The sequence below is a fragment of the Neovison vison genome, chromosome 4, assembly GCF_020171115.1.
Source record: "Neovison vison isolate M4711 chromosome 4, ASM_NN_V1, whole genome shotgun sequence".
In the NCBI taxonomy this organism is placed as follows: domain Eukaryota; kingdom Metazoa; phylum Chordata; class Mammalia; order Carnivora; family Mustelidae; genus Neogale; species Neogale vison.
The window spans coordinates 75719771-75735676 of record NC_058094.1 but is presented as its reverse complement, the minus strand read 5'-3'; the positions used below and the strand labels follow the sequence as shown (position 1 = coordinate 75735676).

The 15906-nt window shown below is 39.3% G+C and overlaps 1 protein-coding gene across 2 annotated transcripts in view; it reads right to left on the bottom strand.

Annotated features, from left to right (window-relative positions):
- Positions 1–7516: 7516 nt before the first annotated feature.
- Positions 7517–15906, bottom strand: part of TOX (thymocyte selection associated high mobility group box) — a 303336-nt gene continuing 294946 nt past the window's right edge. For both annotated transcript variants that reach the window (XM_044245550.1, XM_044245551.1), the window contains 2 exons: positions 10004–10155; positions 7517–9650 (listed from right to left, as the gene is read on the bottom strand). In XM_044245550.1, the coding sequence (XP_044101485.1) occupies positions 9614–9650; positions 10004–10155 (189 nt within the window). In that variant the 3' untranslated portion in view covers positions 7517–9613. The remainder of the gene's footprint in view (positions 9651–10003; positions 10156–15906) is intronic.

Below are 15906 nucleotides of genomic sequence, written 5' to 3'. Positions count from 1 at the left end.
AGAAATGGGAGGGCTTGAGGGTTTCTGAATAACAGAAGGGGCAATATGAAGAGGAGGGAATATTTTCATATCCATGGCCATTGAGCCCACAGGCACACTCCCTTTGAGATAAACAGAAATATCCCCAAAGAGGTAAGGGAAATGGGGAGAGGGTAGGGAAATTAGAGTTGGAAACGAGTTGGTTAGTTTACAGCAGCTATATTATGAGAAATTTGTCTAGTTTTCACATCACTGTATAATTCTAGTTATGAGTCATTAAATAGATAATTATATAAAATCTATATATAGTAGAGCAGATAATTTTTATATATATAATCTATATATACTAGGGAAGATTATTATGTATATAATTCATATTCACTAGGGTAGATGATTTTATACACATAATCTATATACAGAATAGATTATATAAATATAATCTATATATACCAGAGTAGATTATTATATGTATAAAACTGTAATACTTTTAAGACAAGAATTTAAACAAATTGCCTCCTTTTTTATGATTTTATTTATTTATTTGACAGAGATCACAAGTAGGCAGAGAGGCAGGCAGAGAGAGGAGGAAGCAGGCTCCCTGCTGAGCAGAGAGCCCTACTTGGGGCTCAATCCCAGGACCCTGGGATCATGACCTGAGTCGAAGGCAGAGGCTTAGCCCACTGAGCCACCCAGGCACCCCTGCCTGCTATTATTTAAGAAGTAAAATGGCAGATGGATATATATATTTATATATACTATGTCATATATCACATGTCATGCATTACATGTGACATTATATATATATATATATTTCCACCTGCCATTTTATTTTATATTATTTATTTATTTATTTGAAAGAGAAAGAGAGAGAGAGTGCAAGTGTGGTGGGAAGGGGCAGAGGGAGAGGGAGACAGACAATCTCAAACAGAGATTGTTCCTCAAGTGGCCATGAAGCCCAACCTGGGGCTCAGTCTCAGGACCCTGAGATCAGGACCTGAGCCAAAATCAAGAGTCACACGCTTAGCAGTCTGAGCCACCCAGATGCTCTTCCACTGGCCATTTTAATCCTAAAGTAAAAGAAGACAATCTTTAAAAATTCTTGCCTGAGCCCAGGGATGGAATATAGGTAACATCTATCAAGCAGTTTATACCTTTCTGCACAACAATCAAAAGTGGTTTAACTTTTGAACTTGTGTATTTGTAGTTCCTCTCATTGAATATGTAGTCTGAAGAGGGGTTTTTTTTTGGAAGGTGTGTTGTCCAGATGAAAATATTCTTCCACGTAACACCATCAAGATACAACCAAGAAAAAGAGCCGGCATCACTGTGTTCATCAGGCATATACAGTTCTTGTGCTCCAATGGGAATGATCACAGGTAACCTCATGGAGAAAGGCAAACATTCAGAGGCTGTGCAATGAGATGAAATTTGTAAATGCACATAGCACAACTTTTAAAATAGTAAATTGCCTCTTAGAGGACTCTTTAACTCTGTTCCAGTCCAAGAGTGTTGGGGGAGGGTAGGGAAGGGGACAGGAGAGTTGATGACCAAAGCCTGAGACGTCAGCCAAACTCCTTTACATCTACAAAAAAGACAGGGAAACAAACCTTTGGGCAAAATGCTAAAAATACGCTCATTTTGGTGAAATGAAGCTGTTTGAATAAATGAAACTAATAGTTTTTATCTAAACCATCTGTGGTGTGAAATGGGAAGTCATATAGAGAAGTCCTCAGAGACTTTGATTGCTCTGCGTTGGAGAGAAGAGGGGGAGGAGAGAAAATGGAGTCGCTCTCCATTTATCTGAGAATTAACAAAGTGATCAGCAAAGCAACAATGGAGCCAACCATGCTGGCTACAGACAATCTGGTTCCCCCAGCTGTCCATGTGCTGAAGGTGAATGTTCTGGAAACCCAAGGCAGGAAACTGATTGGTTATATAAAGTAGCAAATTCTTTTCCCCGTAAGAAGAGAGAGAAGTGGAGAGGGAGAGAGGGAAGAAACCCCAATCTAGAGCTACCCCAGGGGACTTCAGTGTTGTAAAGGACTGTCACTTCTGTTACGTTGGTCTGCTGAAACCACATCTTGAAACCAGGTGTTAAAAGTGACCCAACTGAACTGCTAGAATGGTTTTGGAGATATGTGTATTTTGTAATACTACCCGGAAATTGCAGTTTCATTTAGATACACTGTTCTTTTTTCTTCTTGTATGAAACTCTAACCAAGACCATATTTAGGTTTCTGTGGGTCTACCTTGATATAAAAACACAAACAAAACAAGATACAAAAATACTCCCCAGAATTGGAGTCCAAAATACTTTCTGGACAGATGAATTCTGACTGGTTTTCTCCAGGCTTGGGAAACTGGATAGAACTAGATCAAAGATAGAACTGACAGTGAGTATTGGGACATGTTACTTTCATAGGGTACAATTTCTGCCTGTTGGGGCCTCACACCAATAATGAGAAGTTTCTGGAAGGACTTTTATCCATGGACCATGTGCCATGGAAATAGCTTCCTTTCATTCACTGTTCTCTTTCGTGCTTGTGTCATCGCAGTGAGTCCTGAGAACAGTTTATTGTTTCTACTCTTCTACTCAGTTTAGTCCTGTGAATAATCAAAGAATTACAGGCTGGCGGAAGGCAACCAGACCTATAAAGCTCTGAAGAAAAAGTTTGCCAAGCGTTTTGCAAAACATGGTAAGAATCCACCGAAGGTGATTCCCCCTCTCCTCCCTGCCACTCCACCCTGGCCTTTCTTGAATTCTATTAAAAAATAATATTAATTTTTTTTGGACTAGATAGTTGATGCTGTATTCTCTGAATTTAACTGAATTAGCAACAGTCGTGCTTTGACCCGAGTGATGGAGCGGCTTCTTTTGAGTAAGGTCTGTCTACCACCCAATCAAGTCGAGAGCGAGCATATTCTGCACAATCCCACCTTCGGCCTGATTTCTCAGCAGGCAGCCTCTTCCAGCCATAGTTCTTGCCCTAGAAAAGGCCCCATGAGTCTAGGGCTATTTTAGGATTTAGAGCACTCTGTGACTTATGGTCACAGACTGATTTTTAAGTAAATTCTGTACTCTGGATTTTCCTTTGTCCATAGCCTGGCTACCAACAGGACCAGGAGTGAAGGCTCTCAGCTGTGAACCCCACTCATGGGGTTCCGTGGAGCTCACTGAAACACATATATTGCCTTTTGCTCTCAATAGCAAGTCACTGCATTTCTCTAATTGGTAATGCTGAATTAGTATTACATCTCATCTACATTTCACCCACCATCATGGTGTGTGGAAAGAATCAGGAAGAGAATTCTTGGTTGCCAGTGGGGGAATGGCCTACTGTCAGGGTTGAGCAGTAGGGTTTACTTGTGAACACCTTTGAATTTCACGGGATGTGACCCCAATCCCAGTGCTAAGCATCAGCCTGCACCCATGGTCTAGACTTCCAAACAATATTATTTGGAGATTAGATATGGACAGACACCTGCTTTCAGTGGCCATCCAGAAAGCTTGGGCTTTCGGCCAAACCCCTCCCCTCCCCTCCTCACTATTGCACACAGGGTAACAAAATACCAAGAGTTGTGAGATGGCACGGTTGTGCATCTGCTCTGACAATTTATTCCAGCCTGATGTGACTCAAACAGGTGGAGATTAATGCTGGAAAAAGCAGTGCTGTTGGAAGAGACTAATGTGACTTTCCCCATAACACTGGGGCCTTTATAGAGGGATGTTTATCTCCATTGGAATGCCATTCTTTCCATTGCTTTTATGGCCACACTTGGATTTGAAACTCCTATGTCTTACTCCAGTACCAAACTCGATCTGCCCTTTCTTTCACAGACTTCAAAACATCCAGACCTGCCTTATCATACAGGTTTCCCTTGAATCAAAATACAAGGTGCATGTTTTACTGACTTGTCGTCTTTCCGAGGGCTAGGGAGAAGCCTCGGTCCCTGTGAGCAAGACTAACGGCCACTCCTGAATTTGCCCTCAGCATGCCACCATGGGCTCCTTTCCCGGTGCTACGGTCCACAGGGCAAGTACTGGTCTGAGGATACAAAACATTAGTTCTGGAAATCTGATGGCTTCAAACCTTGGATCGCCACTTTCTAACTGTCTTTAAAACCTTTGGCCTTTTAACAGTTGCAAGCTGTGGTTTTGTTGTCTGTGTGAGGTGACTAACAGCATTACCACTCTCTGTGTGGGGAATGTGTTCATCTAGGACCCAAACCACCTACTGACTTCCGGCACCTCTTATCAGCTAAGCCATCGCCGTGAGCTGACATTTCAGCGTTCAGAAGCTCCCCACCCCCACCTCAAAAAAAAAAAAAAAAAGTGACAGGAGGAGAAAAGGGCTAATTTGGCAATAGTTTGCTCTTGCTGTTTGGCCTGGAGAAAGACATTCAAAGTGGTAGAAGATTGTTTAGTAACAGCTGGCGAGCACTAGGGTGTGAGGCTGATTTTTCGATATGACAGGCACTTATAGGAATGCTGCCAGATACAGCTGTTTAAAAGCCTTAATAAACAGCAAGTCAATACTAATCTTTGCCAAATTAATCTTTTCCCTGACAGCCCATCAGAGCAATTACGCGTAGGCTTATTGTAAACACACAATTGTCAAACAGGGACGCTGCAGCCTTTAAAATACTGTAGTTGGGTTGGTAGTCTCCCTTTAGAAGGATTTGGTTTTTTCTTCTGCAGAATGGTAAATCTTTCCATTTTGTCTTTTGGGCACTATTCCTTTTTTTCTGTCCTCAGGTCCGTGTGAATGAAATTTCATTGTCAGATGTGTTTGCTAGCAAACTGTTGATACAATGTGAAAGAAATCACGACTGTCACAGGGTTCGTGCTGGTGGGCTCCTTTAATGAGGCACAACTGTGACCAGGGCAGAAATGTAACATGACTTTGTCTTCTGTGGTCTCCAGCTCCCAGAAAAGAACTCCATCTTTACGTCTTACCTCTGCGATGTAATCTGGTTCTGGGTACACACGACAAGACATTAACTAAGAAATGAGAAGGCAAAGCCCAACATCTCTGTATGCATATGGATTGCAAGTTATGTGCAGGTTGGTTCAGAGGGCTCCCTCCCTCCTGGCCATCCTCCCTTGTGACTGCTGACTCAGAAAGCCCTCCCTCCCACACCTCTCCCTACCCTCCCAGCTCCAGCCCCTTAGCCTTTCTCCAAGCAATGATCTTGTGTTACGATTTGGAAACTTTTCTGTTAGGGAAGACTTTTCCATGATGGCACCTGGTTCCAAATCTCCTTTTGGGGATCTTAAAAGCTAGGATCATTTCTTCTTAGCCTGGCATAATTTAGGCTGAGTCCAGGAAGCATGATCTTTTATTTATTTCATCAAGTCATACTAGCACTTGGCAATCAGAAAAAAAAAAAAAAAAATCAGCATACTGTTCATCGGTTTTAATTTAGCATTCCATACACTTGCCTCCTGAAATTTCTCTCCTGCACTCAACACTCCTACTTGTCTAGCACCTTTTTCCTCCTTTACTTCTTGTTTTCTTGATGTGACTAGTGTGTATTCTATCTCTTACTTTTGCAACTAGAAACTCTTGTTCTGAAACACAGAAAAAAAAAAGGCACAAGTCATTTTGAAATTCTTTGTTATCTTTTGGTAAGCTTAGCTTTCTTAATAGAGATTTTTCATTCTCTTTCACTCCTAATGCTTGTCTTCAGTATCTAATTCCTTTCTATATTCTATATTTAAAGAGCTTTTAAATCATCACATAAACATCACACAATTCCTGCTGAGGATAACCCATAATGTTTCACTTATCTTTCTATATATCATTGCCTTTATTGTGCACTTATGATGTGCTATGACATTCTGGAAGTTAAGGAGTTATTCTATTTAAGGAAAACAAAGAGGAATTTGTCCTGTGGGGTGACTGACTTATGAATTCCCCTGTCAGGTGACTCAGTGCAATAGCATTTGGGGGTTAAACTAATCATGTGAATTCTGTATCTTGCCTTGCCACTATTTCAGTGGCCAGTCATCAGCAAAAGAGTTGAATTTCTGTTTTTCTACTGTTACCTTAAAATGAGAGTTATGATTGAAATGTGAAAGTGAAACTCAAATCCCCTCTCAACAAATAAACATTAAGAGAAACATCTGTGTGTAACAAAAACATTAGGATGTTTATTTGGGATTAACTGGAATCTGATAATTTAAAATATTCTTAATTTAATGTAGCTGTCTGTGACTGATTTGAAGTGAGGTACCTTGCAAACAAACAAAACTGATTCCTTCTTTGAGTATTTTCCCCTAGGACTTTGTAATTCCACGTGAAATTGTATTTAATGTTATAGCCCAAATCCCATCATCTTTGGTTCCAAAACACATTGGGTGGAACCATTTGAAATTGCCATTTTTTGTAGGCAAATGGGTCAAATATTGGCAATTTCCTATGACTCAATCAATTTGCCTTTCAAATGAGTAGGGCAACTCTTTAGCAAAGGGCAAGAAGAGGTCCATGTAAAAAGGAAACTGAATGTTGATGTGTTTATTTTTTTAATTTTGAGTTTATGAATAAAAAAAGTCTTAGTGATGAATCCAAATCAGGACACACTGTTCCGTGGAGCCATGGCTATCTATGGACCACTCTTGCCCCATTTCTGACAGGTTCTGTTCCTTTAAGGCAACAGGTGAAAAAAATCACAGAGACCAACTTTGGTTCTTAGCTACGTTCAATAATTTGATTAACCAGAAGTCATTACTTGACCAATTTTCCATTGTCCACTCATTCACATTAATAATGGGAATTGGGATTTTGAATTATTCTTTCTCGTGTATTTAACAGACACAACCCTCTTTGAACCACTGGGATACTTTTTTTCTTTTCTAATTGATTATAAATTTGACTTTGGTATATTGGTAAAGATACTAAATGTTCAGCATTATTGCTGAGTTTTCTGGAATGACTTTTTCTGAGATCTGGAAATCCTGTGGAGTGCCATAGTGGAGAACCCAGTGTCCACCATCACTGTTCCTTCCAGTTACAAGCTACAAGCTGCTGTGCCCAGGCCAGATGCCGGCTTCCTCCGAGGGGGAGGTTTCTCAAGCAACAGCTTACAGTCCTAGAGCTCGGGTTGATGAGAGGGCATTCTTGGTGCTTCCAGAAATAACATCGGTGGTGGTGGCAGGCATTAATCCCTACTGTTGCTAATCACTCCTGCCATGAAATTTCCTTGGGACTTGTCATCTGGCTGGGTCTGTCCTTTAGACACTGATGGATATCCAAATAGAATACGGTCACGCATGGTAATAATTTTTATTTACGATGTATTTTCTTTTATTTACATTTTTTTTTACCCTTTTATTTGGTATTGAGTTGTAACACTCTCTCTACCCTGGTTGCACACCTGCTCTGGAGAAGCTGTAAACAACATTGTACTTCCGTGTACACACTGCCTGTCAAAGTCAAAGCTGGTTGTTCTCATCCCGGTAATTACCTCCTCCGTTTAGACTTAATGCAAGTGAAAATTTTACTTTATCATAATATAATAAATAAAAGACATTAGGTAATTAGTAGTGCTGGTATATTTCTAAATACTAAACAGACAAACAATAAACTGTGAACTTAATCACATGAGTTCTTATACAGTTTCAAGACAGGAAAATTAGAGCTCTCAGCTACAGTCATTTTAATAATCACATTGGATCTGCATTATTTATTAGTTATTACATGCTCAAGTGATTCAAGGTTGTACAATGCCTAAAATCATTCCAAAGCAAGCATACCTTTTGTCTTTTTAATTCTGACTGGATTACACAATGCATATATTTGTATTTAGTTAAATTGCTAAGTTTATTTCACACATTCCATGAAAGAGACATCAGCCATCCTCTTGATTTCCAACCAGACTAGCTTTCTTTAGGCAATCCCCTGTAGGGGAGTGATTTGCTAGCTCTTTTTGATATAAAAGCTATGCAAAACTTCAGCCAGATTCTCAATGCTTTTGATTCCCTAGCAAATCTCTAATACCCTCAGAATTCTCTTGGAAGACTTCGGAATTCTGGAAAGAGAAGTGGTTTGTAGAGGCACAAAAGACAGCAAGAATCTCCATTTCCATCTATAGCTTTCAAATTTGGAATGCTTTCCCTTTTTTTTTTTTCCTGTCTGGTTACTCACCTTTCATTTGGAGATATGTTCTTGAACAGTATGCCTTCCCATCCTACCCACCCCTGGTTTACTTCCTAAATATTTTCTGGATTTTGTGAAAAGCATGCAGCTTGAGGAATTTTAACTGATTCGACTTCAATGGTTTTTTTTTTTTTCTTTTTTTTTTTGGAGGAAGGGAGTTTACAGGATTGACTAAAACCAGCTGAGAACCAAGAAGCAACACTTTTCAGCTAGAGAACCCATCTGTTTAGTCTTGGAGCTTGTGTGACTTTTTAGGGCAATTCTCTGTTATATTGTATGAAGAAAGAAAGTTCTTAAGTATCAGTTTTTTGTTTGCATCAACCAAAGAAATGTAGAAATAAAGGATTGGTTACTTTAATTTGCTGCTAAATGAAAAGTAGGTTTGGCTTTATTCAGGTCACTGTAAAAACTAAATAATAAAGTATTCACACCAAGCGTGAATTTTTTTTTTTTTGCCAGCAAAAGTTAAAACATCAAAGAAACCTCTTTCGAATACTAACAAATTTACTTACAAACACCTATATTTATTATTTCATAAATAGGCGCAACAGGTTCCATAAAAAAAGATTAAATACAGACACAGTATGAAGAAACAATAATACAGAGCCATATGTAAAGGTTATAATTTAGCTGTTTCCAATCTGTTTCTGCATCTAATAAAATACCAGGTAAGCATTTGGCAGTTTTATACATAAAAGGACTTAAATGACATTTACTAACCATTACACAAAAAGTGATACAAAAAAGCAATTTTTCTGCAGTACAAAATAAATGTGTTTGCGCTTCCCTTAACACTAGTTTCTTTTTGTCTGGTGAATGAGACAAAGCCAATTTTGTTTTTAAATTAAAATCATTTGGGAATACGTTTTTTTTTCTTTCTCAAATATTTTGAAAATATAGAACTATTAGTCAGTTGTTTTAAAAATGAAGTAAAAATATGAATGTTTGCCAATTTAACCCCTATTGTGAAATCAATAACTGGAATGAGCCAGTTTCAAATTACAATTTAGCTACAAAAACATTCACATTTTATACTCTAGGAGAGTGTGACATAGATGCTATTTACAAACTTGCTATGATTGCTACATCAAGCCATTTAAAAAGTCTTTAGTAGTTTCATATAAACACCCATTATGAAAACCAATGGAAAATCCAGGACTTTGATCCGAGACATCTACAGTCGCTAAGGCAGTTACTAAAGCGCAGCACTTCACAGCAAAAAACCAACATAAAATCTGAATGGTCCAAATTTCCTTCAGGGAAGAAGAAAAACAATGTCCATAAGGGATTAAAAAAATAATAAAGAAGCATGACTATTTCTTCCAGAGTGGGTGACCCACAAGCTCAAATGGTCCTAAGTGCTTAGCAACTTGTATTTTTCTAACAAAATGGAGAACTGCTTTGGCTATACAAAGCAATCCACGGTGAAAAGACTTCCCTGAATTCCTCAGTGGAAAGAAGAGGTGTTCAGACTTTCAGGTAAGGTACAGTGCTTTGTCCCTCTGCATGCCCCTGTGTTAAGAGAAAACAGACAAACAATGCCTTGTTACAAGACTCGTGCTGCAGGTGACCCCAAGGGAGGTAGGTCTGTTTGTTCTAGCTCCAGGGATGGAGCGGTGCCCTGGGACAGGGCCCAGGTACAACGAACAGGGATCTAAAGGCATTTGCTTATTCTTGGAACGACTAGAACTGCTTAAAATTTTCTGCATTGCTGTCTTCTGCTTTCATGAACATGGAACTGTTCCAGATGATCTTTCAGAAAGCAGGGAGAAAAGACCGGGATCTCTGCTGCGCCTAGGGAGCAGGGCACGCCAAGCATGCTATGAGAGCTGTCCACCAGCAGGTGGCGATGACCCGCCGCTTACCCACTACTACAGTAGTCGTTATTCCAGTCCACCGGCTGGGCGGGAGGGTTTCTGCACCCGGAACGTACATACTCCATTGCTTGGGTTACCACTTGTGCAGCTGTGGATGTAGGATTGATTATAGTCTGATAGTCGGGTTGAAGAGTAAATCCCTGAAAGGGAAAGCAAATCCACAAATAAGGATCAAAGTGCTTTTTTTTTTTTTTTTTTTTAGGAAGAAAAGCCCCTAAATATTTATCCATTGTTTGCAAACACACTTCTGCCTGCTCCCTTGTGGCTCTGCAAGGGCAAACGAATCCCAAAAGCCCAGAAAACTTAAAGGTAAAAGAGATGTGCGCAGGACCCTATTCTTTTTACCTTTCTTGCATTGAACCATGTGTGAGGAAACCTTTATTTATATACTCTTGAGCAGATAAACTGAATTGAGAAACAACTTAAAATATGAAGAAGCCGACTCAATCAGAACAAAGGGAAAAGGACCTAACCCCTCAGTTTATGTTTTCTATCAAACCTAAGGATACATTAATAGTTAATCCCCAGAATATGCAACAGAATCTTTTTTGAAGGATTCAGGCAGCAGGTGGCTGAGTGTTTTATTAGACTACACCTATTCACATATTGTTCTCGAAACCCGTTTTCTTCATTCAATCACAAAGGGACCATCTGCTTCTTTTTTTATTTGTACTTCTTTCTCAGCTAAAAAATTTCAACCAAAGCTTTCTAACAGTTGTGGGACTAATAGAAGAGATTCAAAGCAACTTGCCATCGGAAAACACAGGGAAGGAAAAGTGTAAGACAGAGCAAATATTTTTTAATTGAAAAGTCTATTAACTGGCAAATAATAATCTTTAGGAAGATTCCTCTAATACACTGGTATGGTGAAGTGTTGACTTTTAATCCTTGCAAAGCTATTAAAAATTCAAGGACAGACTCTCTGAAGTATATAGCTATATCTGGTAAACAAAAAGCATTATACACTAAGATTTATTTTTAGCTTATCTGGTGAATTCAAGAGCAGCATAAGCAAGCTTTGCTGGAATTGACCAAAAAAGCAACTTAATTAATCTTGTGGTTGTCTCTTTCTGTTGTGGATTTCATACATGGTTTTTAACCATAGAAAAATCAAGAGACTTAAAAACGAACCATTCCCTATTTACTTACGGGGAGCTTTGGAAGGCATAATATTGAGTTTTTACTGTTCTTGCTACTGTTTTTGTTTCAGCTCAGCAGAATGATCAGAAGATTGATTTTTAACTAAGGATATTTCCTCAGACTTTGATTCGTGTTTCAGGGTCCCTTGGGTAAACACTCAAAGGTACCTATTATCAAATGTCTTCAAGTCTCCATTTTGGCTTTAAGATATTAATTTACTTTCCATTCCAGTGATAAAGACTGCAAGCCAATGTCCACACTAACTCCCACCAAAACTGTGGATGAAAGACAAATCTTTGAATGATTAGAAACACATCATTGGAAAGTAGAGAATTTAGCAGTCTGGCTATTTGACCTCACACAGACTAAAAGGATTAGAGTATTTCCTCATTTTACAACTGGCTTGTGGGAAATATGCATGTTTGTGTAGATGACACCTGCAGCTCAAGCTATAAACATTTTCCAAGACAGCAAAGTGAAAAATAAGAGGGGTAACTGGATGCTTGGTTCTCCCGTCCTCTCCAGGCTGATTGACCAGACCATGCTGTATCTCTGTCACACAGGGAATCCCACTGCCTTTGATGAAATGTATTCATTCCATTATGGTCCTATAATATTGTCTTTTTTTTCCTGAGGTAGGCTCCATACCCAGTGCTGAGCCCAACACAGGGCTCGAACTCATGACCCTGAGATCAAGACCCCAGCCGAGATCAAGAGTTGAATGCTCAACTGACTGAGCTCCCCTATCATACTGTCTTTATGGGCTTTTCATCCAGCTTGGAGTGTTTTCTTTGTTTACTGAATATTCTCAGTAGTAGTGTAGAAGTAATATTACACTACTAGCAGTACTACTGTACTACTGTAGTAGTGGCTCAATAAATCATCTCTTCCGGTGAATAAAGTTTAACAGACTCCAGTTGGGAAGGCATGGGGCTGTATAAATGTGTAAATGCCAGGGGCTTTCCTGTCGTTTTAATGTGAAGTTCTCCCTATTGGACTTTTGCACAATGGACAAAACATAACCTAACAGTAAGCAAATGTCGAAAAAAAAAAACGTAGTTGGAAATATCTTGAGTTAGTTGAAGGCATGACCACATACGAGAGAGCAAAAAATGAATAAAAAAAAACCAACTCCTTTCCACCCAATCCTACACAATCCACAACAGAAACCATCATGGCTTTTTTCCCATCCAGTGCAAATGGATGTCAAGCTTGGGTGAGAGACTGTCAAAAGAACACTAATCTTTGAACTATGAGTTGAAGATAAAATGAGTAACTTCAGTGTAAAAAAACCAAAATGACGTATCACCTAAAAAGTTCAAAGATTTAACGTTCAGCCAACCTCAATGCCTAATTTAAGATCAGTTAACAACCAAACAACCAAGAAAAATACAAGAAAGCCTGAAGTAACATTGTTTAACTTGCTCTCCATTTGGAAAATGCATTACTCTTCTAACACTAGTAAAAGGTGTTGAGGTTGACCCTAAAGCTAAGTACATTTTGATTATTGATGTAAATATGAAACAACAATGGTGATACACATTTTTGGAACATGTTTGCTTAGCAGTCTAATTAAACCAGGCTGAATATTTTGCATTTTAATGCTCAAGAGAAAAATCACCAACTGTTTTGTAGCATGCCTGGAATTTTAAATTTCATTTTCTGGTGCCAGATTGAAATAAAAATAGAAAACGTGATAAAGATTGATTTGATGTCAGAAGGGACATTTGCTCTTTAATTAGATTTCTGTAGCCCTAGCATTTTTGTTGTGCCACATAGCAAGACCTAAAAAGCCTATAGCACATCCAAACAGTGATCCTCATATCCACACTTTACTGGGAACTAATTTCATTTCCTGCCTGTCTGGAGAGGTATTTTCAACAGGCATCAATGTTTTTGTCTTCACAACTGATTTATTCATCAATCTCAATGTGATTTTTTTAAACCTTTAAATTACACCCAAATCCTAAAGCAGCTGTTTATTACACAAGGAAATTGAAAATCTGTCTGTGTGATATCATACAAAGATTTTTTCTTAAGGTTATAAAGGAAGTTGACAGATATTAATGATTTTTTTTCTTGTGACCTCATTCGACAATATAGCGAGCAGGAAAAAAAAAAAAGGAAGAAAACTGGACTAAAAAAAAAAAAAAGCAGCTCCGTGTGTTTGGTGTATAAAATATTATTCTAGAAAAAAATGAAACTATTATTCCTGGTGGACTATACAATCATTTTTGTAGGATATATTCATTTTTCAGAAGGATAAGAAAATAGCTAACATAATACTGAAATATGAGATTATTTTAAAAATATGGTAGCCAATAACTTGCATTCACTTTCTCTCTTTTTCTTTTTTTTTCGTGTTTGGGTATGTGAACATGGCCCCCACACCCGAGAAGCAAACATCTTCAGGATAAAGGTGGTTTGGATGGTCCATCAAATAGGTCGAATTTCACTCACAACCTGGTTCTACAACCATGGGCTGAAGACCAACTTTGAGAACTTGAACTTTGGCCCTGACAGACTTGTGATTTTAATAAATTGAGTGACATCATGGCTGATGGACTTTTTGATCCTGCTTTTAGGATTATTAACTTGTTGGGGGCTCCCAGTCCCCTTAACCTGATGATCCTATCCCAATGACCTCATTCCTCTAGTATGGTACATTAGGCTCTCCCCTAATGCACCGTACTCCCCACTGGCCTCCTTCCCAGGTCCCAGACGAGCTATGTTTCCCCCAAAATGGGTCCTTCCGGCCTGGAGCCTTTTTTCCCTGTTTCTGGCCTCTGCTGATTTTCCCCACCTACTCTGCCCACCTCCTTTAAAAAAAATAAATAAGGGGCGCCTGGGTGGCTCAGTGGGTTAAGCCACTGCCTTCAGCTCAGGTCATGATCTCAGGGTCCTGGGATTGAGTCCCACATCAGGCTCTCTGCTCAGCAGGGAGCCTGCTTCCCTCTCTCTCTCTCTGCCTGCCTCTCCATCTACTTGTGATTTCTCTCTGTCAAATAAATAAATAAACACAATCTTTAAAAATAAATAAATAAATAAATAAGACTTTCATTTTATTTCATTTATTTGAAAGAGAGAGAAAATGAGAGAGAAAGCAGGAGGGGGGAGAGGGAGAGGGAGAAGCAGACTCCCTGCTGAGCCGGGAGCCTGACGTGGGGCTCGTTCCCAGGACCCTGGGATCATGACCTGAGCTGAAGGCAGACGCTTAATCCACTGAGCCACCCAGAGTCCCCCTCTCCCACCTTCTGATTGACACAGGCTACTTCCTCTTCTCAGCCTTCACGTGTCTGTGCCAGCCCTTCACAGGGGCCTTCTTTATTCATTCCAGCTGAAGGGTGTGCTATTTCTCCACATGCTCTGTAATTTGAATTCCTGTTCGTCTTTCCCCCAACAGGATCTTACTAATTAATCTGTTTATCTTATTACCACCACTACACCACCACTGCTCACCAACTCTGATGACAGCTGCATGGGACAGAGGCCTCATTACCTGTTCTCAAATATTTATCATTCAACTTCCAGAGCCTAGACAGTGCCTGGTACACACTAGGGGTTTAATTAATTTTTTTTGAATAAATGCAATTTAAAAAATTCCAAGGAATTCAGATTCTACAAACTAACCTAGAATTTCTTCTAGTATTTAAATACTTTGGTTACTCGTTTTTTTGAAATCGCTTGTTTGTTCATTTGTCCATTCAACAATTATTTTACTTCACCCACCATGATCCAGGCCTTGTTAAAAGTAATGTTAGTCACTGTAGTCTTTTAGCTATTTACTTTCCATTTGGGGTTCATGCCATTTTGTCTTCTATTATTAATGTAAATTGAAATCAGGTCCTACCATTTCAGTAAGAGTACTTTTTGAGATACACTAATAGAACTGACTTAAAGATTGATGAATAACGTGTCCAGTGTAATCTGTTCTATTTTTTCCTATTCAGTTCCGATTCTCTACAGAAAGAAAGTCTCTTGAGTTTTCACATGTGGCCTTATGTAATTGTGAAATGTTTGAAAGCTACTCAGGATCACAGCTAGCTCATCCAAGGTGTTTGTATAAGTAGAAAAAGGAACCTTTTCTGAGCAGATAAGTTAGAAAACAGTGTCCTCTCTAGACCGAGTTCTAGCCCTCAACTTGGTGGAGGGGACTGTGCCTTTTCTCTTCTCTTGCCTGGGAAGAAACAGACTCAAGCTAGAGCATCGAGAGCAGAACACGGGCCCTCAGCAGGCAGTACCTTAGGCTGGAGGCAATCCAAGAAGGCAAGGTTGTGTTCCTCAGACTATTCATTCTTTACACAAACATTACTGGTTCATTCTTACGCAAGGACACCCAAGAGTGTCCCTTTTATTTGAGTGATGTCTGACAGAAAGAGCAGAAATTTGATCCTATGAATGTCACCTGCTAGTCACAGACACCGCTGTGGACCAGGCATGATTATAGAAGTCGACTTTTCCCCAGTCTTCTTCCCTGGTGAATCAGCAGCTAGTCTGGGTAAGGGGGACATCAGGGCTTTATCAAAATCTTTGGCTTAAGGACCAGGAAAGGTTTTAGCAAAGAGACTTAGGTCCATTTGTTCTCTCTAATCATTTTAATTTTAGAACTAGCTAAGATTTAAAGACCCTCCAAATTCTTGGGAGATACAGGTTTTCTAATACAAAACTGGTAATAGTCTATAAGAATGATTAAGTGTGAGAGGCAGCAGGCCCAGAATTTAAGAAGCCAGGCTCTGATTTTTGAACAGAAC